At 32.8% G+C, this 27424-nt stretch overlaps 1 protein-coding gene across 1 annotated transcript in view; it reads left to right on the top strand.

Moving 5' to 3' along the window:
• Window positions 1-27424, top strand: part of DAAM (disheveled-associated activator of morphogenesis-like protein) — a 100889-nt gene that overhangs the window by 19388 nt on the left and 54077 nt on the right. The window contains exon 3 of the mRNA XM_068771675.1: window positions 26655-26813. Within this exon, the coding sequence (XP_068627776.1) occupies window positions 26655-26813 (159 nt within the window). The remainder of the gene's footprint in view (window positions 1-26654; window positions 26814-27424) is intronic.

Raw genomic sequence — 27424 nt, 5'->3', positions numbered from 1 at the left:
AAACATTATTCGGTAGTACGTAAATCTCAACAGCTAGCCATACTGCTCCAAGAAGGTTATTTTTTGCTTTCTTAATTACTGAAATTTAAGGCAAACTGAGGTCAATTTTAGGCATAACGAAGTTCATAGTGTAATAAACGATTTTGCAGAGTTATTTCGGTTTGTATTCGCTTTTAAGTTAGGAAAATAACTGCGATTGTTTTTAAGAAATTTGCTCATCCATGGCAGCGACATCCACCCGTGGTCAGATGTGCGGTTATATCATTAGTGCCCGGTAGCTATATTTTTAATATGGACCTCGTTTTCTGAGACCCCTTGTACTCTGTTATGTTTAAGCAGGGACATTTTTAAAATAGATTTGTCACATTTTTTTGTTATCTTCTCTCGTTCTTTTGTCCTTCTTAAGATCTTTCATTCATTTCTCGTTTGATCTTCTCATTTTCTTCCATTCCTTTCCATACATTGTCACCTTTGACACATCGCCTCTCTTTCTGCGGTTTCCCTCTAGAATACTGTAAGTATTCAAAGTTTTTATTTTTGATTTTAATACTTTTAGATTTATTTAAGTAACATTTTTTAACCATTATTTCATTATCTTTTACATACATTTCCATATCAAAATTTTTATTTCGATTTTTCACAGTTTGTGTCTTTATCTCCCTTCTAGTTCAGTTAGATATTGCCACGTTAGTAGTTCAGTCCACGGAAGCAGTTTGACCGACGAGGTTATTTAATGGACAGCGGAGGTTGACAATTTGGCCAATAAAATGTTAACCGTTGCTCCCATAATCTTCGTTCAAATACACCCAACAACAGGCTATTTTTCAGGTTTTGTTTAAATATACAAATAAACTATATAAACAGCTTAAGTGAATATCTCAAAGTTACTTTACTTTTTTAAAATATAGCTTTCATTAAATATCTCAAATATTTCTTCCGTGTAGCAGTTATTGAATGCGGTATGGTAAATACTAGTACGTAAAATTAATGTAAATGATATAGAAAGTAATTCAATAACTAATGTAAGTACATAGAAAACTACAAGAATTGTATGAGTAGAATAGAAAATATCGTAAGTATCGACAGGTGAGCAGCCTGTCAGATGCATTATGCGAAGAGCACTTGACCTCGTTTCCTTAACCCTCCCTTGAATAGACTCTCTCCAGAGGTTTAAAAGGGCGGGTCTTGCAAACTGTAGAGTAAATTGGATATTGATTTCGTTCCACTGACCTCTTTTGTCTGAGGTTTATGTGGGTCATAAACAGTTTAAATTGCTTTAGAAAGTTTATTACGTTTCACGTATAGACACTTATGGACGAATGATCTTTCGATTTTCAAATTAAATGTTATAGGCATATATTAAAAGTCTTAAAATTAGCCCTTTTTTCATTTGTAGTTACTACATCTTCAGTAAAATTTTATGTGTCTTATGTCTTCAACAATGGATTAATATAATAAATAAATCTACACCTCTATTTCTCCAAGCATCAAATGTGATTGTGATGGTTTTTTAATCTAGAAAAGTAAAGCAAATACAAATTTCGTATTAACACCGGCTTGTTAGATAGTCACATTTACTCACAGAGATTATCTTTGTGGAAGTTTTATTTGTGAAAGATCATCAAGTAGGTGTCGTCTCGACTTTTATTTTCTGGACAACAGTAGTGTGCGATATAACTATGATCCATTTCAAGAGCACCTTGGATAGAGAGGCTGAAGAGCCGTTCTAAAATTTCAAAATGGTGAGCCTCGATGCAATGATTTGTATATTTGTAAATATTTATGTAGATGTGTATGTAAGATATTTCACGATATCGTAAAAGGTATATCGTAACGTTTAAGAATAATAATTGTTTTCGCTAAGAAATGAGTACAATAGAAGAATAAAATAAAAAGGCAACTATGGGGAGACGATCAAAGTGTCCTTTCTAGATAGATATCCCCTCAGTTAACCGTATTACTAAAATGGCCTCATCAGACTGTCCCAGAAACATTTATAACTTTTCTGAACGCCACTATGGCATCTACATTTCATGTTTTAGAAGATACGATAAGAATTATATCATATAGAAACTGTTCATAACTAAGAACAAAAACTTTAAATAATCAGAACATCGTTGCGGTAAAACTCCTAAGATATGTGACATCTACAAATCTGCATTGATATAAGCCCGTATTCCCTCTTGAAGAGGAGATTCAAGGTCCCAAGAGAGACAATTAGATACATTACAAAGCTAAATCCATCGTACAAAGATCAAAACTCGCCGTCGACATTGAAATGTTAAAATATTGATACTTATAGTATCACGGTCACTTAAACTCGAGATGATTGATGTGCTAACCAATGCCCCAGTTACGCGGTGAGGCCTTCTCGCGGTAATGGAGTGTTGTCATTTCCCCGCTCGAGCCAGCCATGCGGGTGCGGGTTGCATTTAATAGCGTAATTAATTTTTAACGCAATCCGCAAGCACTTTACCACTATATTCTAATCACATATTTGATTGCATCGAACAATGCGCTTCATGTTTAAACATATACATTTACGTGTAATTATTTTCAGGAAACTCAGAGCTAATTATAAAATAAAGAGATATGTAAAACAGGTTTATATTTCGACGAATTAATGGAAAATGAAAATGGATGGTTAGTTTTACGAAACATTGATAATTACACGTGTGTATAATAATATCTTGTCTTGTGAAATGTGTGATTCGATTAAAAATATTTTTTTAATTAGGTTCATAATAAGAACGTAATAAATATAAACAGTTAATTAAATATCATATTACAATGTAAGTATTTATAATATTTTGTAATATTGTTTTACTTCCTGACCGCTTTTGTTCTGTCAGGTTGTTTTAAATACAGTTTTTACTTTGCATAATTTATGTTTTAGTAAAAACTATGTTGTACCTACATCATTACTTTCAATATCGCTCTATGCAAAGAATGGAATACGGTCTCACATTTCGGGCGCCATTGGCATACAGTAGCTTAATCAATATCTTATTAAAAAATATCTTGATCGCTATGTTTGAGATTTTGTTACAAGATCAAATCAGGAATGGGATGATAATACATAAGAAGAAAGTAGTCGAATTAGTCCAGCGGATTAGTAAGTTGATGTGGACTGTGTGCAGGCCATGTAAAATATAGAACATATGACAGCGGAAGCCTTAAGATTCTAGTGCGCAGATCACGGGCTGGCAAGCGTAGCGTAGGAATTTTACCTGCAAGGTGAGGTCCTACCCTACAATGCAGATCGATCCAATAGGTCTTATTGTATATCTATGATTCTATGCCCAGCAATGGACTTCCTCTTGCTGAAATGATGATGATTATTAAAGTATTTAACGAATCTGGCGATGTACATTCATCTCCAGCACGTAAATGTTTGTTGATTTGTTTTCCACGTGTAAACATTGGGCACAATGAAGTACGGAATGAATGTTTACTTATAGATGACTGTGTGCCGTACTTTGTTTGCATTTTCTGTTGCTGTTTAGTTAGCGTCAATTAGTTCGTGACAATGGTTCCGGTTTTCGTTGTTGTGTATTATGTTCTCATGAAGAATACATTTAAATCAAAGATCGTCAGACAGATTACTTTCTATAAATCATTTCGTTGCTTCTTTTGTATAACTTTTGTCTAATACTATTATAACTTCCGTATACATGACATTTTCGTTTTAATATCTCCGTAATATTCCAGGCCACGGTTACGGATTTATTTAGACAAAAGATTTTAATAAGTATAATTAAGTAATATTAACTTAAAAATAAGCGGAGGTTGTAAACTCAGTACCTTCATAATATCATCTACTGCTGGGCATATGCCTCTACCTTCGATGTCCAATAAGACCGGCCAGAATCGGCTTGCTAATTAAGCATATAAGACAATTAATATTAGATATTTTCTAATAATTTACGTATTCGTAAATAAATATATCAATAACATTTGAAAATGAAATCTGAAAAAATTTCTATTTTTACTTAATAAAATTTTTACTTAATAAAATTTTTTTTGTCCAAGCTTTTCCTGACATTATTGTGTTTAGTCTATTAAGGAAATATGTATAACAACACAACGCAAGGTTCGTTATGGATTATAAAAAACAAAATAAAAAAAGCTGTTGAGGTAATATTCACACGATCAGGATATCCTACGATGTTTGTTGCTATAATTGAGAAGATGAATATTCAAATGATGTATGTACAATTTCGAAAGACTGAATTTAAATTTATTTCCATTGTCTATAGTATCGCTTATAATGTTATTTGTTTTTAAACGGTCGATCATTGTTCCTGTTCGTGTATCGTTTATTTAATTGCTACAATGCATATGGTGAAGATTTACTGTCGTGTTTATTAAATAAAGCGTTGCGAATAGCGCGATTGGTAATTTAAAAATGGAACTTTTAATAACTTTTTATATTTAAGCCTATTAACAATGTTCCATTTTTAAAATGAACGTTATGAGTTTTTGTTTACATTTAAAATTAATGCTTCGTAATATTTTATAACAATAACTGTTCTGTTTTAAAGTGGAGTAATAAAGACAATATATTTTTATTCTGTACTGGTAATACGAGTACATGCGAGTGAAAATGAATTATACGTATTGCCTTTTTTGTTATAGATACGAAACCCGATTTTTACTTTTATTTCTCATTTATATTCTGGTTTTCACTTTTGATGGAATGTAGCTCTATAGCTGTCGTCTGTGATGTAAATATTAATGTACTTATGTAAAACAGAGAAAACTGGAATCGATCACTGATATTTTCATAACCTGCTCGTCAAAGCTCCGTTGGGGTTCGTCTGTTACAAGGGCCGGTGGACCTTTAACTGTTTTGTGAAAGTAGATCTTTTAATTTACTTGTGCATATCAAATAATTAGTTATGCTATAGCTCAAAGGTGGTTGGTCAGGCTATTTGATCGTCTGCGTCATGTTTTGCAAGCCGTAATTGAATACGTATTTATAAGACATTAAAAATTAAAACACAAAATATGTATGTTGAATTTAAATATTCAAAATTAAGCGAATTTATTTTTCATTCATCTATTTTTTTAAATTACTTGATTAATTGTTTTTTTCTCAATAATTCTTTTAGATGTTAGTTAGTTGATAGTGATCGGTGTTCGGATTTCACGAATATTAAAGTTAAATCAAATTATTATATAGTGTAGTAGACAAGGTCATTCACATTTTTATAACTTTGGTTAACAAAATATACTGCGTAACTAATGTAACACCTGTATAATTTGTTATTACCAATGTTCATCGAAGATAAAAAAGTGACAACTTATACTTTAATGGAATATACGAAAGTATATATACCCAAAAAAAAAAGAATCCGTTAAATTAGAAGTATACGCCCGGACTAAACACGGCAATGCAAAAGGGCCGCCAGAAGAGACCTAAGAAAGAAAGCAATTTCATAACCGAGAATTATAAAAACTAGCGCAAAATGAATGCAACAGCTACGAAACGAGTATTGCTCCCCAAACACAACCTGGAGAGACAAAGAAATAGTGTATCCGAGTCAAGCAGACGCGCCACATAACATCCTATACACTACACGAGAACGGGTAGAACTAGTAAATTTTAGTTTTAATTTCGTACATGCTAGAAAAAATATATACATAGTTTCATAATGGTATGTAAAATATTACAATTGACGGATTTATCGACAATTTTAGAAATTTTAGTTTGCGGACCTGTGACCGACGGAGCTGTAACAGCCCCACAAGGCTAACAGCGTCGATATCTAATAGAAACTAGAGAGTGATATGTAACGGCTCCAGTCGATGCTTCTTTGTGAGCTCTCGAGCTGAGCTACATTAAAACAAGCCCTTAGGTTAAGCGCCCTCTGAACCCTTCGGTATCTGCAAATACCACTTGGCCGTATAAGTCTGGTGATAAAAAACTACCAAGAGCTGCAACCATTTCATCAGCCGTTGCATTAAAATCACAGATCATAAACCATCCGGCTTGCCCAACAACGATTGCTTTACAACAAAGGTCAACGCCATTAACCTACCATAACCTAATCACGTCAAAACTGACGTAAATAACGATTTATCGATATCATGGCGACACCGCGGTAGCAGAGTTATGAACACCCAATTACATAAAATTTAAGAACTATGAGCATAACATGTTGAATATTTATTTACAAAATTTTATTCATTACGACAGTTAACGAATCGCTTAGGAAATAATTAATTAGCGACCATAAAATGTTGATTTTTATCATCTCGCGTTAGGATTGATTCGAATTGGCCCCTACGAGCATGGACGGATGAAGCAATTGCATTAGTTAGGCGGGTCATAGTTCAAATAAATATCCATAAAACATTTCACATTTAATTTGTTATAAAAATTTCCACGTAATTGACCAACTCGCACTAAATTAAAATTCTTGAGACACATGTCGTGAAATCGGTTCAGATGTTACTAAAGATTTATTATGTTTTATGAAAGAAATAACTTCTCCACAGTTTGCATTTGTGATAGCTAAAAATGTTGGTTCAAACTAATAATTGACCAAAATGCAATTGTAGTAAAAATACTACGATTTCGTGTACTTATGATACAGAAGTTGTATAAAACAAGCATTATTCAAATCATAGGATGGTGGTACACAAGGTTTTATGATCTAAACTACGCAACAGAATTGCATCTGAACTGTGCAGATTTAGATCAAGGTTCATATTTATTAAATGGAGGTATTATACAGATGGATGTAGAAATTAAACGTAATAATTTTTTAACAAATATTTCATATCAGATCTTAAGATCCGTTATTGAATGACAAAGTAGGAACGTGGTAACTACGTGTAGGTAGACGCAGCGCCGGCAAGCCATCCATTAGGAGAACTGACGATATAGTTAAGGTCACGGGAAGTATCTAGAAGTGAGCAGCCGAAGACCGGTCTTTAGGGAGGCCTAAGCCTTGCGGTGGTCGATGATGATGATGAAAACGTTAGTTATAACCTTTAGTAAAAAAACATTGACTGAATTAAAAAGGGGTGCGTTGAAAATATATTACAAGTAGGATGGTAGGTTATTAATTGAATAGGTAACGTCGACCGTGACCTACCACAAGCCCGCATTCAATTGACAAGCGCTGAGCACTTACGCCCCTCGTGTTGCGCTTTGACCCTACATCAATGAAGCCGATGTATACGATGTGCGTATTACTAAACACCTGTTAAATAATGTTTTCAATTCAAACGGGTCAAGTGCGAACAGGTTAATTCAAGTTTCGTAAGAGTCCAATGTTGACACTAAGTGATAAAATATGTATTATAAAATTAATGAGGCATTCATTTTCGATGATTACACAGTACTCGTATGATGAAAAAATCAATTTAATATCAAAGTAAATATAAAGGTACACAATATAATTTGAGTTGATTTTTTTTCAAACGTACATACTTGGCATTCCCATTGACTCACGGTTCTCTTTAAAAACATTTTTAAATCAACAAAGGACGTCCAAGTGGTGTTCATAAGATACAACGTATAATAGATTGTAGAAGTTATTTGAAATCGGTCAAGTCCGATCATAAGTTCTAATTTTAATTTAAGAAGAGCGTTATTGAATAAAAATAAAACAACTCTGCTGAAATGATTCGTCGGAAATTTGTTTTATTTCGTAAGTTATCTTCGTATTAATTTAAATTATAAATTTTACTTGAACTGTGTAACTAAAATAAAAAATATTGAAATAGTTATTAAAAGCATCTGTAAGGTCAAATGCTCAAAACTAATGAAAGTAACACACATAGAGTAACAGACATAGCAATTTGTATTGGCAGTCAATATGTTACATACCCCGAAGGAAAGATAGCCGCTGGAGCCTTAAAGTTCTGGAATGGAGACCATGGTAGGCGAGTGTAACCTAGAACGTTCGCCCACTAGGTGACCAGATGACATTATTTAGGTCATTGAAAGACGCTGGATGCAGGCTGCTTTCATCAGGTTCTATTGGAAATATTGAGATTGTCAATTTCAAGCTATTGACGTCACATAGCTAAAATGAGATGATGATGAAATTTTTGAAAAGATAAATCTCTCATATAGCTTATATAGCCTGTTTTCTTTAACAATAATAAACATTTTTATATTCAAATTAGAGAAATAAACCTGTACGTGGGAGCGTCTCACTTGTATTTAGAATTATAAGGCTTAATTATTACAAGCATTATCATGTATATCGTATTTATTCTAATAGAGCGATTTTCTATGCAGCATTGTCTAGGAGGAGCAGTGGTCGGAAATTTAAAATTGTTGTTAAAATTCACTGCGACGTTTAATGTTACAAAGGCTCGTTTAGCGAACAATGCGACAGCTCAGCTGCGTGTAAACGCGCGAATATCGCTCCCGGACTTGTTGTGTTTTAAGCTCATACTTTATGATAAGTATGGGAACACTATCCAATAGCTTATAATATTGAATAATACATAAGTATAATAGATTATATTATTAACCTTCTATGTATTAACTCATCACAATAACTCTGGATCCATAAGGCTTAAAGACTTGAAATTTAGGAAAAATATTTGTTTTTCCGGGTAGAGATCAGCTAAGAACGGATTTGATGAAATAATGCCCGAAAGGAGCGCCAACACTAATTTAACTTATCTTTGTCTAAGTTTCACTTTTAGTATAAGAGATTACCTTCTATGTATTAATTTATCACAATAACTCTGGATCCATAAGGCTTAAAGACTTGAAATTTAGGAAAAATATTTGTTTTCCGGGTAGAGATTAGCTAAGAACGGATTTGATGAAATGATACCCGAAAGGAGGGTCAATACTAATTAAACTTATCTTCGTCTAAGTTTCACTTTTGCCATAATCATTAGATACAAAGTTAACATGATTACGGGCAAAACAACATCCCGTATATTAGTATTACATGGAATACAAGTAGAACGAATGATATCCAAAGTCGAGGAAGTGTAGCTTCCTTGATTATAATTTAAATAAAAACTCGTTTGTCTAACATTGAAAAGTTTTTTTTTTAAATATTTATATAATTTGAATGTATAAAGGGTTTATAAATAAAATTTTCATTATTATCTGCTTAAGAAAATTCTTTTAAACATAAGTCATAAAATATTTACGTAAGGAATATCAAAATATATTGGTTTATGATATGATCTGCGAAATAAAATTTGATGAAGTATACGAAGTTCTCTTTTGTCAATGAAATATTACTATTTAAAATGTGTATATATACAAGCTCTTTGAATATATCACCCGTAATAAGGACTCAGTGGAATGTTTGGTGGTGCAAGAAATAGTACAAGGCAAGCGATATTGTGAACTTTTCAAAGAGACGGACATCATCAAAACTTTCAATAATAAGGCAGTACATGAATGCCCTCACTCCGCCAAACACCGTGCAATGTGGTGACGCATAGCAAAAGCAGGGGGGACACCAGAATAAACCAGAGCATGATCATGACCACTCTGACAAGAAGAAGATATATAATACTGTATGTCTTACATATTCTATTAAAAAATGTCTTCAAGGAAAAAAATGTCTTATAATATTAACGTTAATTTTTAAATAACATTTTGAGTAATTAAGTCTATAAATAAAAACTAGTCGTCTTTAAAAACAGGTAAATTTAATTAAGCTTGAATCTAGTTAATTTATTAAAAAAATCTATAGATGTGTACGTCACAAGTTTTCTCTTTTGCAGTATTCATTTAAATTCGATAAAGCGTATACATTTGACCTTTGTTTGGAGTCGGTTGATTCTATAGGTCTTGACTTTAGACATCATGGGTTCTCCTTGACTTTACGAGGTGGGAAAGTAAAAGTTGAACGCACGCATAATCAACATTGTATTATTGTTTACTTGTGAGTAGAAATTTTACAGTTCCGTTTTGCATTTCTGTTATAATGTTTATAAATAGGTATGTACCATTTTATGTATGTATACGACTCTATGACAAACAACATTTAATTTAGTCTTAGTATTGCAAATTTCCTGTATCGTAATTATTGCAGCCGTAGTAAGGTGGCTGAATATAGATCTCTCCCATAGATTTACAATAGGACCGTACCGCTTTCCTATTATATAACTCGCATAAAATCTTTTCTATTACTGATAAATTTTCATTTAATTATATCAATTACTTCTTTGGACCATATAGTGTTCCGGTGGGAACGAAAGGTGCTCCAGTTCTACAAGGGGGTAGATGCAAGGTGTTTTTTTCTCTATTTGCCCCCCTTTTTATCAGGCCTCTCGTACATTTTTCCGTTTTGTGTACACATGGGCAATTTTGGTTTAATAATTGTTCCATGTACTTTTTTATTTGCTTGATGTAGGTTGGAATTAATAAACAAGCGAAGCTATCTATATTCTATTATTATCATTATTTCAATATAATAATACTTTAACGACCTCGCACTATTCGTAAAATTCCTGCGGCTTGTACAACGGATTTTCTGCCAAAAAATGCCTTTATATCTTCGAGAATTCCCTGACGTTCCCATAATCCAAAATGAGTTACTTTTTTATGGGCGCTAGAGAAATGTATAATGAGTTTTGGAGATTTTTTTCTAGACTTAATCTTGTGTTCATTATAATTTTTCTTATGTCTGTTTTTTACTTTGATAGGTTTTAGTATATTGTGTTTAATATGTATTGTGTATAATTCTTGCTTTACTAAACTAGGTCTCATAAATATAAAGCATTACTTTGAATATGAAATTTGGGATACTACTAATGGTTAATATAAAAAAAATGATTTGTTTTTATATAAAAATTATGGAAAGCGTTCACTCAGCTATTTAAATGTAAGCAATAGACAATTAATTATATGCTAATTGAGGTCAGTATAAGTGGATAGTGATGTAACTATCGACAAGATCCGGAGCATTTCCGGTCGCGTGCGTAACCGCTTTTTTATCGATAAAAAACATTTGTTTGTCGATGTAATCTCCTGTCGCGCCAACCGGTGCAACTTGTTTTTGTCTGACACTTGGTATAGTGTTGGCTGATTGAATGAGTGATTTGTGTGGTAAAAGTTGTCGATGTCTTTGTAAGGCTTTCTAAGCCTACTGATATGTAACCGTAATAGTAGTGGGAGCAATGAACTCTAACATTGGTATTTATTAATCAAATAATATAGTTTTTAAACTAAGGAATATATTGACATATTCACAAGATAGAGTTCATCCATTAAGTCGATTATGACAGTAGTAAGTTTGCGTAAAGATTAACATAAATTAAACTAAAAAAATATGATTTCAATCACTTTTCGAGTACATTTTCTTTTATCCTTACTGTCTTTGATGAATTCCTGGTACGAAAATTGCCTGAACTACTCGAGGAGCTAAAAGGGGAATTCTTATGAATCATAATCTAAGTTGTAATCCTTGCATAACAGAGTTACCGAAACCGCTGTACCACGCCTTAGGTATATTCGCAGTATATACCGCTGTTAGCATTGATGGCCAACGCTCCTTCCTGTCTTGCCGCGCGCATACCTAAGGCACGGTACAGTGGTTTCGGTAGCACTAAGCTATGGGTATGTAAGCAATACTCCAAGCACCGTTCCAACCAAGATGATGATGTAGCATTCACGCTCCGTATCGCTGGAGACTACGGCCACAATACTTTTATGTAAAATCATTCTTTGGTGTCTGAATTGAAATTCGAACGCCGGTTTAAATTAAAGTCAACGCTACAAGGGCTTGTTTTTTCGCAATTCAATCGTAGTCGAATACCTTTTTATTCCAATTTGTATTATAAATTTGAATGAAGACTCCTTAGTTTAAATTCGGAAGAAACATAATTTTAAGGTCAATTATAAATATGTTAATAAAAACTAACGAATTAATGAATTACGCAATATACATATTTAACACTTTAATGTAAATTTTATTATACGGAACTGCCTTTGTGATTACTTAAACAGCAAATATTAAAGCATATAGATAGATGGTTAAAGTTTTATTAAGTAAACTGTAGAGGAATAAATATGCTGTGATAGTCTATTATTTCAGCCGTATGACGCCCAATGTTGGACTTAAGCCTCCTCCACAAGTCTCAAATAGGTTGGCAGCGGCGTGCGCCGTTACTTTACAATATTGTTGTACTATGTAAATGCGCGAAGTGGATTCATTCAGAAGTGTAAAGTGTCGCAAGTGACCTCGACGCATCCTGCTCACGGCCAACATTAGATTTGTTACTGTACGAATGTACATGTCTCCTTTCCGAATTGTTTAGGTCCAGTTCAGGGCTGCAAATCATAATTTGTAAATTAAGAGATGGTTACTTAAATAACGATATAGTTTTTAGCAATCTCATTCCGTTGAAGGCGACCAAGTATAGACTATAATTAACTATATAGATCTATTGAGGATTTATCCAGTTTTGTTGATATTTTGGGACTGATGGTCCACCAATAGCATCTTCACGGTTTGTAAAGTATCAAACTTTCGGTCTACCATTAGAAATGTAAAAGATATGTGACTAAATAACTGTCACTACTCAAATAAGTTTTGAAAATCACGCTCTTGAAGTACTTTATCGACTTAATTAATCTTTCTTAAGTTCGCTATTATTATGTGAAAGGTGTTTCTGAATTAAATACAATTACCAGTGTGGCTTCTATTAGAAATATCGGTAAGTAAATTCTGAAGGCATTCGTGGAATGTTTGTAACATCAATTTAAAATATCCACGTCTTTCGTAAGGCCAATTCTATGTTACCTGTTCCCGTGAAAGAATCGGCATTATTTATTTGCATATCAGAAAATACTATAAACAAAATGTCATTGAAATAACATATTTTTATTAAGGCTTGAATTGATTATTCATAGCTAAGACAACGCCTGTCAAGTCAACTAGTATATAATAAATGATTATTTGATTAACGTGTTTGAGTTTTAGCATGTTTATCTGAATTTAGAGACGAGCGATTAATCAACTGTCAGATTTTGTTGATAATGTTGCGTGATATCTTTGACGAAAGAATGTAGTCAAAGTTTATTCTATTCTAAATATTTTGTATTCAAAACGAATACTTAAACATTGTAGTATTTGAGTTCATTGAAACCTATGTCTAAATAGTTACAATTGTTAGGATCAATTTAATCATTAATTAGTGAAATTGTTTGATTAAAAAAATATTGAGAGTAAACGAATATTTGTAATAATTCTTGGGGGTTAAAACAGAGTGAGAGAGTGAGAGAGTTGTCGCTTAAACCGCCGAAGACATTTTTATGCTATTAGTCAGTTTTAAAAAAAAATCGAAAATTTATTGCAAGTGTGTGATCAGTTAACAAAATTATGTTAATGATATATCGCTGTCTAAAAAACCCTCTTGAGGATTTTACTCCGACAAATATGTTTTTCACTTTAACTCATCGTGTAATTTAAGAGAAATGTTTGAATAAAATTTTGTATGAATACGCTTTCAAAAAGCGTTTTTCTTCTATTGTTTTGTTATTAATTATTTAACGCTACTTTTATATACATCCTGTATAGTTTTTTAAGGTTTTATGATTAACGTTTCCGAAAGAATGCGAGGAAAAACCATTTTAAACCTCTAGGCCAAGTGTAAATAACAGCGTAGTTTAAAAATATTTTATTTAATACATTTACTTGAGATATTTGTTCGAAATTCAACCATTCATCAAGTGTATGCACTTTTATTGATATACATGCTTTATGAAAAGAATAAGCAAATAATGTTTAGTTAAAGTAATAATTAATTTTAGTAAGAATATTTTGATAAGAAAAAAAAAGCTGTTTTAAAGACATCATTTTGTGAAATGTCTAGAAAAGTGAGATTTCGAAAAATACGGTAAAACTTATCCGAAAAGACTTTTGAAACACAAAAAGAAACATCTATTTCCAATTAAGTACACGTACAAATTACATGGATCGTACATATAAGTATTCCGGCTTGTGACTAGTTTTTTTGCATTAAATTTTTATTAGAATAATGATATTCCGCCACGAAGTCGCGTCATACATTTCCCTTACACGACAGCCCTAATGTAGTGCACGCGTGCATGTGACATGAATAATGCATACGCGGCTCTGCTTTCAGCGAGAGATCGCGGTTCACGGCGATAACGCTTTACTGCTAGCATTCCATTGCGCTATTTGCGCTGCCAAACTAGATTCGCACATTTTTTGAGCTTGTAATGAAAGTGAACAGAAATTGTTTATCGTTCAAACGAAGGGGCTCTCCGGTTAGTATAGTATTTAGAAATCGAAGGAGTATTTGTAGTATGTTTCGAAGGGGTGTTGTCTTTAAAAGGGCGTGTTGTTGAAAGGAATTTACAACAGACAGACTGACATGTGGTTCGTTGGCCGTTTTATTTCAGTGTCGGAATGAAAAGCCTGTTTGTTCTGGTTTTTCCCAGCGTAAAATGTTTTTGTTATTATTAAATTAAATATTATATTGTACTTGTTATATGGTTGATTTGGCGGCAGTAAATTCTATAAAAGTACTAACAATTTTATGAGAATTAAAATTAGTCGCTTTTTAAACAAAATTGTATTAACTTTATTTTCCGACGAGAATGACTTTTAGATTGTAAATAATTGTTAAGTTTTAATTCTTAGGTTGTTTTGATATATAGATATTAGGTTAGGAACATTTTTAGTACACTTGTCTACTGATGATTTTTGCTGCTACTTCTACGTGTAAATGGAAAATTTCTACCTTTGAAAAAATAAATAAAATACGAGATAATGTAAAGAACACACGCAGCTGTTATTTAGTAACCATGTAACATGGGTTTTGAAATCCAATGAATTCGTCATTTGATAATTATGGAAATTTATTTGAAAAATTATCAGCATTTGACACGAAGTGGGTTAAAAGATCATAATTTATATCGGCTTCCATTTCCTGTTTAGTCAAAACTATCTTTCGTAACACAAATCTTTTCCTTATACCGTCTGTGTTAATAATCGTCTTGTTTTAACTTAATTTCAACACTTTGATAACAGTCGTTATTTATATCGCGAGGTATCGCGTTATAGAAAGAAGTCGGGTACGATGCTAGCAGTGCTAAGAAGGCTTCTTTGCAATTTATTACCAATTACGTTCACCGACCACATTCTTCTCCATAAATTACTAAATTTTAAACGGTGTTGGTACACCTCGTTTTATGGAAGAAATCGTCATTTGGGATAAGATCGTCCTTTGTACCTAATCTTTTGTTTATTTCATTTGATTTATGTCATGTGTGATGCTTTTAGCCCCAATTTACTGTTACCCCAATTTACTTAGCTATATCTGTTCTCATGCGCACAATTAATAAGTGGATTAACGAATACGGAACAATTTTGTTCTACTAATAATAATTCTTTTACAAATAGTTACTACATTTGCAACGTTCTCCAAAGCACATCAGAAGAGCTTTAGTAGCCCCCGGATTGCCTTGAATAGACTGTTTCATTGGTCGCCATCTTGATGAATTTCCAAAAGTATTGCCATATTTTCCCCAAGTGCCTACATATACAATAAAGAATAAATAAATAGATACGATTACAAATTTAACTATTTAATTACATACCAAAAACTTAATACAGGCGACAAGATAATTTTACGATTATTTTAGTTATAATGTTTGTTATCCATGCTAAATATTTTGCAACAATCCATTGCAAATGACCGCTGACATAATCATGTCTTATAATGTCAAGGATACAAACGGAATTTAAATTGATTAAATTGAACAAAATTATCTTGTTGCGGGTTAGACTGCATAAATCATATTTTATGACAAAAATGCAATTAATGTCTAAAGCAGTAATGCCTTGTAAAACCAAGGAATATTTGGTACACCCTATATAAAAAATCATTAGTTTCAAAAGTATATTAATGATAATGAATTTAAAAAGGCGGCTTTAAAATTTGAATTACTACAAAATAAAAGTAATTATTGTTTACTTTCTGTCCCTGCAAACATTTGTACTGCCAGAAAATGTAACTTCTGTAGTTTTACAATAGAAAAAAAATATAATGTAACATATTTCAAAGTTATGACTTTATACTGAATGATTAAAATTAGCTTTAAATCCACCCACATAAAGCTTATACACTTATAACTAATCATCATGTAAATAAACGTAACGGAAACTCCGGAAAATAAATGCTTTCTAAAAAAAAATCTGAATTAAGTTTTCTAACGCGCAAAATGCGCGAATGGCTTGAAAATATGAAAAAAAAAGAGATATATTACATTGTCGTGACATGACACAATTTTTTCTAGAAAAACCATAGTATACATTCGGATAACTGTTCTTAGATATTAAATATTTAACGTTCATCGAATAGAAAGAACTAATAATAAAATAAACCAAAGAATGGTGCATACTATAAAGCATTACAATAAGAACCAATTCATTTTAACGAGTCACATAATTGAATTCTTGTAATTTATGAAATAAATAAAAAACATTTTCTTAATAATCGATGTTTATTATTAAGACATCAAATCTTTGAGCAAAGTAATCAACTTAGAATACGTATTTTTTATTTTGAATGGCGTCTGGTCAACAACTATGACAGTACTAAATCTGTGAAGGCAGTTGGTATCAAAATAAAACACTGAACAAAAGAAATCCTTCGCAATACGCACTATAGAATCCGGTTTAGTAAAAGAATGTGATTTTAAAATATAGGCCACAGGTCTACCAAATCAAATCTAGGTCTACCGTAAAATTTTCATCATCGGACGTTAAGACACAGCGGGCACCCATTTCTCTTTTAGTCAATAGTTGAAGCATGGATGATTTTACATTATCGTCATCTTTTTTTTGCACATTTTTCACCTTCAATTTATAGTTATTAACTTATATAATTTATTGTACATATGTGCGATCCGCCCAAGTGAGTCCAGTATAATATCTAGTTTGTCTTGTTATGTTTTATAACCAAGCGGCACTGCGTTCATTTTGCATCGGAGTTAGCCTTGCTCAAGCCAACCCAACTTCTCGAGATATCACAGTAGACCTTTGGTGATCATAATGTCAGGAGAAAAAGGGCCCTTTTTATATAAGTAGTAAGTATTAGAGAAAGTTATGTCAAGCTTTTTTTTTATTTCTATTGCTAACATTGTGTATTTTTCTAAGTTACCTATATTAAATAAATATAATTATTATTATACGATGGAATTATAGATAAATGCTTGTCTACCATCATTAGCAAAAATATGTGTAAAATTAGTGACGAATATAAGAAGTGTGCTAAACATACTATAAACATCACAAATAAATATCTTTTGTCAGATTTAGTTTTGTTGTTTGTTTGAATACTCATTCCTTTTTTTACATTCTCATAAACCTTTTTGTTTACCAATTTTTTTTTATAGTGTGAGTTTTTTTACAGTTATAAATTGATTTAATATATGAAACAAGATATAATTAAACAATAATGTAGAATCGATATGAATATGAGAAACAAGTGTAACGCAAGGTCGCAAAATCCCGGGCAACGACAGTGAAGCACCGAAGTTTCACTTTCCCCGGCAGCGGTTATTAGCGATGCGCTGTGCGTCCTTCGTGCCCCTGTGTCCCCGTGACACACTGCCGTCAGGGTCGCAAGAAAGTTACAACGGACTATTGTTCCTATTTGTTTGCCTGTACTTCGACGTCTTGATTGCTCACCTGTTTGACCTATGAGTTTTTAATAGAATATATACAAGTTGTATAAATCGCATTGGTAATGAGTAAAAGCTCTAAATATATATATATATATATATATATATATATATATATATATATATATATATATATATATATATATATATATATATATATATATATAGTTCAACTGCGAAAAGCTTTAAATTTTCCTACTCAAATCATCATCTATAAAGAGATTTTTAATTAACATATTTCTTCTATTGGCATGCGACATATTAATATTTTCAGTAGTCTTAAATTCTGTAGTGATAGATGCTACACATTAATTAATTTTAATACATATTATACCATTACGGTATTTTCTACTTTAGAAACCAATGGTTTTAGAATAGAGTGTATTCCATTCGTTAATTGACAGTAAATAAACTATACTTACAAACCCCTTAAAAGCTTTTACACCTATAAATAATGGCTCTGGAAGCTGTAGTAAATAATAGCTGTCCTTCGCCCCCTTCACATGGACCTCACTGCCTTTTGTGAATTAAATTTCATGAAATTAATTGTTAGTAATTATTAACCTGCCAAAAATCCGGCCCATGTTTTATACTTATGTTATGAAAAGATGGATTTTATTAATGAACATTTTAACAAAGTCCTTGCGACTTCATTTCGTACAATTCGTACATACTTGACCTTCACTTGGTGAAAGTAAACATTCCTACCAAATTTCAAGTCCCTTAGCCTCGTGATGTTACATATATTTGGAAATCTCTTATATTATCTTTTGTGTAGAGCGTTTACCTATCATTCATGACTGTAACAAACGCGTTGCCTTATCCGATGTGTTGTTGCTTAACTATTTCAAAACCTTAAGCTTTTTACGGTACACTTAATTACTGTGATAATCAACATAAGATAAGACAAATTTTATTTATTCCACATTGGAACTTTTAACAGAACTCTTTTTGAACGTCAACTTATTTTTTTTTATCTATTTTATTTTTGACTCTACCTTGCTTCGCAAGGCGTTATAGTTGTGGAGAACAAGGATAACTATAGCCTACAACATAACAGTATAATTATTAGAATACTTAAGGCGCTTTGTAATCTGAATAAATAATGTTTTGACGTTTGATAGCGGCTATTTGGTATAGTTCGTTATCAAAGCTAGTGTTACCTAAACCGCTGAACTGTTTCTTAGGAAAGCGCAACTAGGTGGGGGCTAAGTACAAAAGATTATAACCACTGCCACTGCAGCTGAATTGACGGCGGACTGACGAAATGGAGTGGCCGATATTTCTCTCTGTCCCGCCGCGTGCATGTCTATGGCGTGGTATAGCGGTTTCGGTAGCATTCTATAGCTCTATTGATGTTTATCAGAAACAAAGCAATACATGCATTGATTTATATTATTTTGATTGTAAAATTTTGTGTACACATATTGGTAAATCTTGATTAATTTTATAATATTATACTTTTTGGTTACTCTATTGCAAGTATTATACTATATATTAGGTTTCGGTTACAGAAGTTGTTGTACTAAAGGTAGTGTTAACTACTTTCGAACTGTTATTCCTGATTGCTTCGCTTATGTGCTCTCATAGAGTAAAGGAAAATTGACGAACAATAATATAGTTTAGTTAAGTGAACAGGTGGTAATGTCGGGGACTGGTGGTTTATCTCACATTTACATTATATCCGACTGACTAGGGTCAGCAAGTTTTAATATTTTTGGGAGACTGTTTGTGGAAAATAATCTGAATATTTTAAGAATATATGAAGTGCGTAAAGGCAAATTTAATAACCTTTTTCTTAAAATTTATGCGTCGATCTAAATTTGTGTATTTAAAATTTCTAAAAAAAAAAATACTAACACCTAAAATAGCAGTATCTAGTTATTGTAGTTAAATGTTTTTTTCTATTTGTATATTTCAACTAATCGCTAGAAAATGTATAATTACGATATGTCGGCTTTAATTGATAGCATTGTTAAAAAGAAAATATAATGTTTTTGATGTTGTGAAATAATGTAGTAATAAATGTAGAAACTTAGCGTAATTTTAAGACCAACGTTTAACTTTGGTCCGGACTGTCGCGACTGTCACGATGACTTGCAGATTCTGCGCAGCCTAAGACCTCTTTTCAAGTAGCGTAGCACGAGAGTTCCCGGAGGTGCCTCGGCTCACACAATATACTGGAGTGGGAGGGCGCCATGTCCATGGTGTGACTAGGCGCAAGGGCCCTTACTAGGGGACTCTTGGCAGGCGGCCTTGGGCTGTCACTAATATTTACCTAGAATTCCAAAACAAGGGCGGCCGTGAGGGTTGAAACTTGACAACTAATACCACTTCGGAAAGTTAGAAAGCACTGGAAGAAATGGCGGAAACTCCAGTAACTCTTCTATTTAGTATGATAAGTGATTGGCGTACCCTGTGATATACGATCCGACCTGGTTTTCTACGATACCGATTGTTTATCGAATAGCGACGATGACGGTGTGCAGTGTACGTAGCTTGTGTTATTGTCTTTGCGTAGTCCAGAAACTCCAGTAAGCGTCTCGGTATCGGGACGATGCAGCGTATGAAGGTACCGGGTGAACCAGATTTATGGCCCTCGAGTAAACACTTTTAGTGTATGTTACAGAATAACTTGCCAATTTAGATCAGCTAGACCGCACTTGACTTACCCCGAGACACTAAGATGAGTAGTAATTGAAAATTAAGATTATAGCGATGTTTAAGTATAACGATTTTTGTACAAAAAATGTACTGCAGAATCTTTTGATAAGCTGATTCAGCACATTGTTTTAAAAACCTCAAGATATTTATCGCACTGTAGTGCATGGGAAGCGACTTCAAGTAAAATATATGAATATGTCTATCGCCTAAAATGCAGTTTAAGCATAATCGTGATACAGTTTAGATTTAATAAAAAATAAGTCCCATTTCCGACATAACATCATGGTGTTCACATCCGAATCGACTGCAACAGTTCACTAAATGCCGGCGCCAAAGTTCAATCGAACAATACGCTTGCACCGGCAAGCTGTTTTGAAACGTTCAGAGCCGTGAACGATCTGGCATTCGGTGGGCGTGCATTTTGGTATCGCGACGCGGTCGTGAGATTAGCTCACAAAGTCACTGTCAACGATTGCAAGCGTTGATTGTAAAAATTTGATTGTTATACGTCTGTTTTTACATACAACCATTAGAGGGACTTATCTATCAAAGAACTAAAGAACCGTCTGTTCTATTTTCTTTTGTCATTAAGCGGCATGTGCTGGAAATCCGATGAATATAAATACTAGGCACTTTTTGGCAAAATAAATCTACTACTAAATAAATACTAATATCCACTTGTACTAAATCCGACAGCGAATTATTTCAAATCAAAATAGTTTCGTTAACGTAGGGTGTATTATAGATAACACTTTTGTGATTGAAATGAGCGAATGCCGTGTAAAATTTATATTATATGATCAAAATTACAGTCAAGACAATAACATAACTAATGTAGCTCAGGACTTTATAACGGAAATAGAGATAGACAGATATTTATTTAAATTGAACTGTAGTTTGTTAAATATATCAATTGATTCATGCCATTTTGAACAAGACAGTGCAATTATTGAGCGGTGGTAGTCCAGCGGTAGAGGACTAGGCTTTGTGATCGTAGGTCGCAGGTTCCACAAATATCGAAATAATAATAAAAAACATTTCTTTTCGAATTACTACATAAAAAAAATTATTTACAGTTTGCTTTCTGTTTCCTTGTGAGCAACGGTAGCCCAAGACCAAAATTTGTGATTGTAGGTCGAGGTTTCAATTCTTGGGATTTTTCAGTAAGATTTTTCAGTTCAGAAGTTTCAGTACATTGATTATATAGGATTGCTATTGGTCACAAACAAGATTCCAGAAGATCTGTAGCAGAGTCTTTTGCGTACCATAATACCGCACTGTGGTCACCAACTCGCGTACCAAGCTTTTCGATTATGGTACATCCCCCCATAAATATCGATAAATAATTGAGAGAGGCCTTATGCCTCGCAGTGAGCATCTATAAGCTGAAACGTCAGTACAATTGTTGTTTTTACCTAAAAACAAATAGTCATTATTATTTTTTACATTTTCGCACTAAATCTTATATAATATCGTTAAATTATGTACATGCTATTATAATATATATATATATATATATATATATATATATATATATATATATATATATATATATAACTACACAGTTTAAGTACAATTTTTCAGTTATAAGTAGAACCTTTCTTTCAAACTTCGATAACTCATTCCACAATCGTGGCTGCATACTAAATTGTAAATTATTGAAACTTAGTGTAATTGTTTAAGGATAGAAATCTTTAGAAATAGCTTCAAGGCATATGATCTCGTGGTTCTAATTTGCATTTATAATAGTGTGTAAACAAAAAAAATCATAAATGTATTAAAGTAATAGACTGTTTCAAACTGAATTAAATAATTCCAATAAAAGAAACCATTAGCTATTTATTTATAATAGACATTCATTATTACAGTTTAACAACGCAAACTGTAATAAAAGCAAGCAATAGCTTCCGGTGTTGTGTGGCGTGAACCTAAAATTAGGATTATAGAAATCAACACGTCAAAGTTAATATAAGCGTTTCGAGTGTTTTGATTTATTAAACGCTCGCACTGTTATATTAAATTGGAATAGGAAACATTACATGTCAAATGTACAATAATTATAGTAACATATTGACGCAAAAACGAAAACGTAGTAACCGACAAAGATATAGTTCTTCACGAGAGCTAATAAGGTTTTTTTTGTTTCACTGGTAGTTAAAACGTTTCTTATTTTCTTTCTTTCTTATTGTCATGTTATAACTTATACATGCTACATGTTTAGAAAAATTAAGAATATTTTCAATTTTTAAACATTAGAAAGTGCAGCTGAGCTGGATTCTTTAACCTAGTGCAGCAATTACAATACAATAATAGTTTACGTTTGTAGTAATGTTCTCGAGTACTTCCATGAAGAAACAAGAATTTAAAAAATAATGATTCGTGACCCATTCTACCTTGGATAACACGTTTCTCCAGTCATTCTTATTTCGCATCACGTTGCGCATATTTTTCTTAAGTAACCGCCGACACAACCGCACCCGCATACCGCAGATCGTTAAGCCGAACGGAACTACTAAGTCGTATGTTTCCCATCAAAGTAAACAAGTAAAAAGTCGTCCATCGCCATTAGAACCTTGTGTTGGATTTCCTGTTCTACGTTACGTCATGTCATCCGGCCGTCGAAAGTCGATCACTGCACATTCTTGTCTGACCGTCCGCTTCACTAAGTCACCTACCGTTGTTTTTTAACGACGGATCAAGATGTACAAATTTATCGGTGCTCTAACATAGTTAAGCGATGTCACTAACAAGAGCCATTTTCTGTTCTTATTTAAATTATAGAAAATTAATGTATCAAGTTCATCTATTTTCGATATAGATATAATATATAAAGGCACAATAATATAGGTGTAAAACTTTAAAGCTGTGAATAAATACTAAGTACACCTTATGCAGAAATCAATTATTTTAAAAATATTAAATAACGTAATGATAATATGCTAAGAAAAAGCTTTTTTTTTAAAACTCGGATTTTTATATATTAATACGAATATTGTTTACTCTCTAGTCAAGCAGTAAATGTGGAAAAATTTGTGAGTAAAATTATATGATGTCACCCAAATAACGTGTTAAATAATTTTAAGTAAAAACATTGTGTAATGCAAAAAACAGCTTAAACATTTTTCGTAAGTAAGTAACCTTGTTTATTATTAAGACATTAAATCAATAAATTAAGTTAATACTCTCCATTTATTTTTTAGTATTGAACGCGACAGGCCAATGAACTTTGACAGCACAATGTCTGTCTGGGTAGTCTAGAATCATAATATAATTGATGAAAGTGTAAAGAAAATGCGAAACTTAGCAAATTAATATCGTCTTTTACCTCATCTTAAAGAAAGCTTACAAAAATAGACCAATTACAAATGGTTTGTTATTCTTCTTCTACTTTTTTAAAGCTTAAATATTTACAGTTTAATCAAAGGCCCTACTAAAAGAAGTAACGAAAAGAAAGTGATAATGGGCCCTTTCATTTAAATGTTTTCTTGATATTTACAAGTATTTAAGTTTTTAAAGTGTCAGTCAACTTACTTGCGCAATATGTTGTTGGAATGACGTTCGTTACGAAGAGAATAATTAAATTGATAACAAGTCAGCGCCTCCATGCATCCAGCAATTTGCTTGTGACGTGCATTGCCGTGTGAAGGCAAAAAGTGATTATGCCATGACTTGCGTTTTCATATGCTTTCTTTTCAACAGTTCCCTTGTAGTCTGATATAATCGATTATTTATTTTTACATTGTGTAATATGTAATTTTAGATGATTGTTATATAAGATATTGTTCAATCGTTTTTATATGGAAAAATTAAAAACGTTTTCACTTAAAATCACTTGATTCTTCTGAAAAATTACATATGACTTCCTTGAGACGGACAGACAACTTTGTTAAGGACATCGAAAGACATCCTTTTGGTCCTATTGTAAAGGTATAGGGGAGGTGAAGTTTATCGCCAGAACATATTAAAATTGATATCGACAATTTTCGGTAAAATGGCGGATTATTTCTTTTATCGCCACAACGATTTTTATTGACTGGAATTAAAATTAACGTTCTGGCGGCATACGGAATCGTGGTTTTCAAACCATACATCAATTAAAACCTTGTCTTTCCGAAGAGTTCTTGTTAGGGAACCCTATTAAAACTATTTTGTTGTTTATCTGTGCGATAATAATTAAAGCGTTTTAAATTATAGATCGAAGATGTTCGTTATAGAAATATTATTACGTAAAGCGATTATTAAAACGTCATAAGTCAGAATGTTAATTAATGAGGATATAATGCAAATGTACGTAACGCGTTGCAGCGTGCTTCTATTTCTGTGGCCATCACATCTTGCACACCTAAACATACGGTGCAACAACCTCGAGCCGCTCCCGGTACAGTTGGATATTTTTTGATTATACCCCGGATAGGTAAATCAAAAGTTAATTTAAATGAAAAATTAAATCTGTGTGTGGGACACGGGTTTTTTATTTAAAATAACCAAAAAATCTATGGCTAAAATAGATAATATTAGCTTATAGCAATAGAATCTTTTAAACTTAAATGGACTGAGTTGTTTTAGTTAAGTATTTATTTATTTATTTGAAAATTTTATTGTCCACCTAAAGTGAATGTATAAACTAAATAGATACAATTCAATAATACAACACAGACAATAATACAAAATTTAAGGTGTTATCGTATTCCGCGATTGATTGCGACAATCTTTCAATGGATTGTAAAAGATATGGAATTTAAAAGAGTAATATCTGTCTTACAAAAAAATTATTATATTTTTTATAAACGATAAGGATGTACCTATTAATAATTATACACAGTGAGATAGAATATAAATTAATATTAAGATTCTGATAGTTAAAAATTTTCCCGGCATCCTTACTCTTTTGTGGGCAGGTTCCAATCCCTAAATTTATATATCTTTTCTTTTATATTTATACATGAATATAGTAGCGACGGTGGCTAGCGACATTAATTCGACAGAAGTCAAATTAATGTCGAAATCATTACAAGCGGAATCTTAATTTTTCAAGTTGCTTTACTTAATTTAAAAACAGTAGTAACGTATATGTGAGATTTAAGTCATTATATTTATACATAGATGGTATCGACAGTTGCTAAAAACATTTAATCGGCAGAAGTCAAACGAATGTGGAAATCATTGCAAGTGGAATCTAAATTATACAAGTTTCTTTTCTTCATTTTAAAACAGTATGTGATGTATATATTAGATTTATATCGATATATGAAACACGTTGCGATATATGAATCGCAATCAAGTCATTGGGAGCGCGCGGTTCTGTTGGCTGCGTTCTCACGTATGGTTACGCAATAGGGAGCGCACATCACCGTAGATGGGGCAATGCTTTCGAGGCGTGAATTCTTCTGCATTGTTTACTTCATACATCAAAGCAATGTACGATAGATAATCGTTGTTTACACATTCATGTATAAAATAAAAGCAATTGATGAAATCACTTGTGTGAAGTTGTTGAATTAAAAATGTATTTTCAAGTGCATTATTTATTAACAATTTCAATTGAAGTAATTTATATAATACAGTAAAGTTTTTGAATACTAGTTTAGAAATCAGGGCTTCACAAACTTCTGTACTATTATTTATAATTACGAAGATTGTTAAGATTATTTTAATCTTCTTTGCATCGTTTCCCCAATGCTGGCGTTTGTGACTTTAATCATGCAGTGATCTTATCCATTAGGATGTTTCTTCATTTATTCTGGTTTTTCGCAATGTGTATGTTCACAAAAAAAAACATTCATTCATTCATTTGTTGAGTAGCGCGCCCTTGAGGTCTCCTACCATCGACTTCGTTAGTGTCAATAAGTTTAGGAAGTCGGCGCCAGGTTTTCTGACGGTGTTTGCGAAGAACTCGGAGATCCTGTAGACAGATGTTGGAATATTATTGTATTTAAGATTTATAAAATTTTTGAGAATGTATAACTTCTAATATCTTCGATTATTTTGTTTATTTAACTTGTACCATTTTTTGAGGATCTATCCATTCAATTGTTTATTTTTTATATCAACTCACGCTACGTCTGCAGGCTCGTGATCGCCGCTCGAGAACCTTTCGGCGATACGGCCCACACACTGCTATTTCAGACGAGCAATTCTTCCACTACGTCGGTGTCATTGGTTCATATGCGGATCGCCTTATATCTGATCTAGCTCGCTGTGTGACAAGGACGCCTTTTTATAAGGCCCATCATAAGCCACCACGTCAATAATATAAATAAATGAATAAAAGTGTAGTTAATTATAATTAAATTTATATGATCAAATTTATAAAGCGGTGTTTTTCTTGCAGGGCATTCCTTCGTGGTCGCGCAGCGTGGAGGCTGCGGAGGCGGCTCGCGCGCGCCTCGTGCGCTGGGCGTGCGGCGAGCCGGCCGCGGAGCACGAGCCGCCGCGCAAGAAGATGCCGCACGCGCTGCGCAGGCGCTGGCCGCTCTGCCCCTGCTTCCAGGTAACACCATACATACATATTCTTTACATACCCACATAATTGTATAAAGTGAGTTTTGTCAAAGCTGTAAAATTTTTAACGGGGCGAATGTATACTTGATTTACTGTCAATAAATTTGTCGTACACCATATACATAAATCAATGGTGTCAGAGATATTGAATAACTTATGCGTAAAGAACATTTTAAAAATTAGGATTACTGGAATTTATTGCTTACAATTTATCCCTACAGACTTTGTACTGTCAGAAATTATTAATCTGTCGCATTCTAATAGACAAAAAAATTCATGTAACATATTTCAGAATGAACACTTTAAACTGGTTAATTAGAAATAGTTGTAAAATCTTTAAAATTTGCTGGCAAATGAGCCACTTTAAAGCTTTTGAATTAATGAGATGGTCATCCTCTTCTGCTTCTTTTGCTGGATTTTTCCATACATTTCCAATATGATTGGTTAAAAGCGGCCTGCATCTAGCATCTTTCCATGACCATTAAAATATCTGTCCACCTGTGGATGGACGTCCTACGCTGCACTTGACGATCTGTACTGTCCACTTCCGAACCTTAAAGCCGTTATTTGGCCCGTCCACTTCGATTTAAATTTGCCAAT

The sequence above is a fragment of the Battus philenor genome, unplaced genomic scaffold (genome assembly GCF_028537555.1).
Source record: "Battus philenor isolate CCGP_79_NKW_IND1 unplaced genomic scaffold, ilBatPhil1.0.hap1 SCAF_11, whole genome shotgun sequence".
Taxonomy (NCBI): domain Eukaryota; kingdom Metazoa; phylum Arthropoda; class Insecta; order Lepidoptera; family Papilionidae; genus Battus; species Battus philenor.
Note: the sequence above shows the minus strand (reverse complement) of the source record. Positions and strands in the feature narration are given on the sequence as shown.